This window comes from Penaeus japonicus, unplaced genomic scaffold (genome assembly GCF_977035675.1).
Source record: "Penaeus japonicus unplaced genomic scaffold, GWHDUDI00000001_assembly GWHDUDI00000036, whole genome shotgun sequence".
Classification (NCBI taxonomy): Eukaryota; Metazoa; Arthropoda; class Malacostraca; order Decapoda; family Penaeidae; genus Penaeus; species Penaeus japonicus.
The window spans coordinates 24,827,749-24,830,248 of record NW_028234438.1 but is presented as its reverse complement, the minus strand read 5'-3'; the positions used below and the strand labels follow the sequence as shown (position 1 = coordinate 24,830,248).

The 2,500-nt window shown below is 45.1% G+C and overlaps 1 protein-coding gene across 3 annotated transcripts in view; it reads left to right on the top strand.

Moving 5' to 3' along the window:
* LOC122264645 (neuropeptide CCHamide-1 receptor) overlaps positions 1-2,500 on the top strand; it is a 252,547-nt gene that overhangs the window by 633 nt on the left and 249,414 nt on the right. For 2 of the 3 annotated variants that reach the window (XM_086531889.1, XM_086531891.1), the window contains exon 2: positions 1,197-2,376. In XM_086531889.1, the coding sequence (XP_086388015.1) occupies positions 2,111-2,376 (266 nt within the window). In that variant the 5' untranslated portion in view covers positions 1,197-2,110. Of the gene's footprint in view, positions 115-1,196; positions 2,377-2,500 lie in introns of all 3 variants that reach the window. The other variant, XM_086531890.1, reaches the window with a different exon arrangement.

The window sequence follows — 2,500 nt, the reverse complement described above, 5'->3', positions numbered from 1 at the left end:
TCTAGCCTAAAAAAGAGAGAAAGAAAAAAGGAAGAAAAGAAGGAAATACGGCGAAGGGGAAATCCTTTTTCCTCTCCCATCAGCAGTGTCCACGCCCCCCAAAGTGCGCTCGAGGTAATGCGATTACGCCCATCGTCTGGCTCGAACAATAAGACTGTGACTTAGTTTACGGCGCCCTTTGCCACCCTCCCTTCCTCTCCTTCTCCTCTCCTCTCCGCCTCCTCCTCCTCCTACTTCTCCTCCTCCTCCTCCTACTCCTCCTCCTCCTCCTCCTCTCCTCTTCCTCCTCCTCCTCCTCTCCGTCTCCTCCTCCTCCTCCTACTTCTCCTCTCCGTCTCCTCCTCCTCCGTCTCCTCCTTCCCCTCTCTTATTTCCCAGCACCCACTCTCTCCCTCCTTTCCTCTCCTCTCCTCTCCGCCTCCTCCTCCTTCTCCTCCTCCTCTTCCTCTTCCTCCTCCTCTTCCTCTTCCTCCTCCTCCTCCTCCTCCTCCTCCTCTCCTCCTCCTCTTCCTCCTCTCCTCTTCGCCTCCTCCTCCTCTCCTCTCCGTCTCCTCCTCCTCCTCCTCCTCCTCCTCTCCGTCTCCTCCTCCTCCGTCTCCTCCTTCCCCTCTCTTATTTCCCAACACCCACTCTCTCCTTTCCTCCTCCTCCTCCTCCTCCCCCCTTCTCCTTTCCCCCACCTCCTCCCTCCCCTACACATATCCCGGATTATCCCCCCCTCCCCCTCCCCCCACGCTTAGTGAAAAGGACTCGAGGGAGGAGGTCTTAGCACCAGATCGTCTCTCGAGTCAAGGACGAGGTAACCACACGACTCCTCCTCAGAGGTCTTGAGGAAGTGTTTATGCTTCTCGATCGCTCATGAGTAAACAGGGTGACACTTGATCTAGCAATAACCCCCAATTCCTTTATTTTTAGATCAATCTTCCATCTTCTAGCTGTAATCCTAGACTATTCTGATAATTGGATTCATTTATAGGATAATGGATATATCTATCTAGACTGCCGAACGCGCGATAGGAAGTAGGATAAAAAAAGGAGTCCCTTTTTTTACCCTCCTTTTTTTTTTTTTTTTTTTTCAACTCATCCTCAAGAGCTAATAAAAAAAACAGTGTCGTGAGTCTCTGCCAATGAGTCTCTGTCAGACAGTATAGTTAAAGACTACTATTGTTTAACGTTTGTTTGTTTTCCCTAACTAGTGAAGGTTCAGAAACAGTATCATGATTGTGCAACTAATTCCGCGACAGAGGGACGCCAGGAGAACTATCTTCAATAAGATGGCAATACCATTATGATTCATCAACTGATTGACATATCACTCGCTGCCTCTTCGGATTGTGATAGAGAAGAGAAAAATAGAAAGAAAATAGTAAGAGTTACTTATGAAATGACGCTTGGATGAATAACGATTATATGTGAATGAGTCACTTTTCTCTTTACGGAAACGTTTGAAAGACGGAAAGTGTATTTATTAAGTCTGAGTGACCTGCTGGCATCCGTCCAATAAGCCATGCAAATTGGGGGGAAGACTTAAAACTCGTTAGCAATATTTTTGTACAGCAACAATAAAAACGAACAAACACTCTTTCGAGAAGAATGAAAGGGGTTCTTTCTCGCTTCGTCTGAACTGAATCTAAGATGAAAAACTTGTATATACATTTTTATTTCCTTCTTTAAAGATATAAGGAGTTTAAGAACCGGCAGTGTTATGTCGACATTCTTTAAGTCTCGCGTAAGGATTAGCGAATCAAGTTGTAACGAGAAAGAGAAGTAGAGAGTCGGAGAAGGAGGATAGAAGGATTAATGAAAACATGAGAGAAACCAAGAAGAAGGAAAGAAAGAGTAATTAAAGAAACATAAAAAATAAAAGACTAGGATTATTCCCATATCCAAAACAAAAGGGATAAAAGAGTTTCATTTCCACAAGAAAAGTAGGACAAATAAGAGAAATAGAAAGATAGAGAAAGGACAATATCACAGTTAAAGAAAATACGAGAAATTTACCCCACCCCCTAAAAGAAAAAAAAGAAAAAAAAGAAGACCCCCCCCAATAAACAAACAAGAGTAAACAAAACCCAAGCAAAAACATCAACAACAACAACAACAACCCATCATGGACCAACTCACCGACTCCTGGACAGCCTCCACCTCCAACCTCACGAGCTACACCTTCGCCTCGGAAAACTCCTCCTCGAGCTCCTCCTCGAACTCCTTCTTCAACCTCACCGAGCTCGACCTCGAGGGCAATGAGACCTACACGCCCTACCACCAACGCCCCGAGACCTACCTGGTGCCCGTGCTCTTCTCCTTGATCTTCGTCACGGGCGTCGTGGGCAACGGGGCGCTCATCTTCATGTTCCTCAAACACCCGAAGCTGAGGTGAGGACCTGTTTTTTTTTTTTTTTTTTTTTTTTTTTTTTTTTTTTTTTTTTTGGGGGGGGGGGGTGTTTTGGCTTTTTATTTTATTTTATTGGTTTGATGTTTTTTGGTTCATGGACGTGTT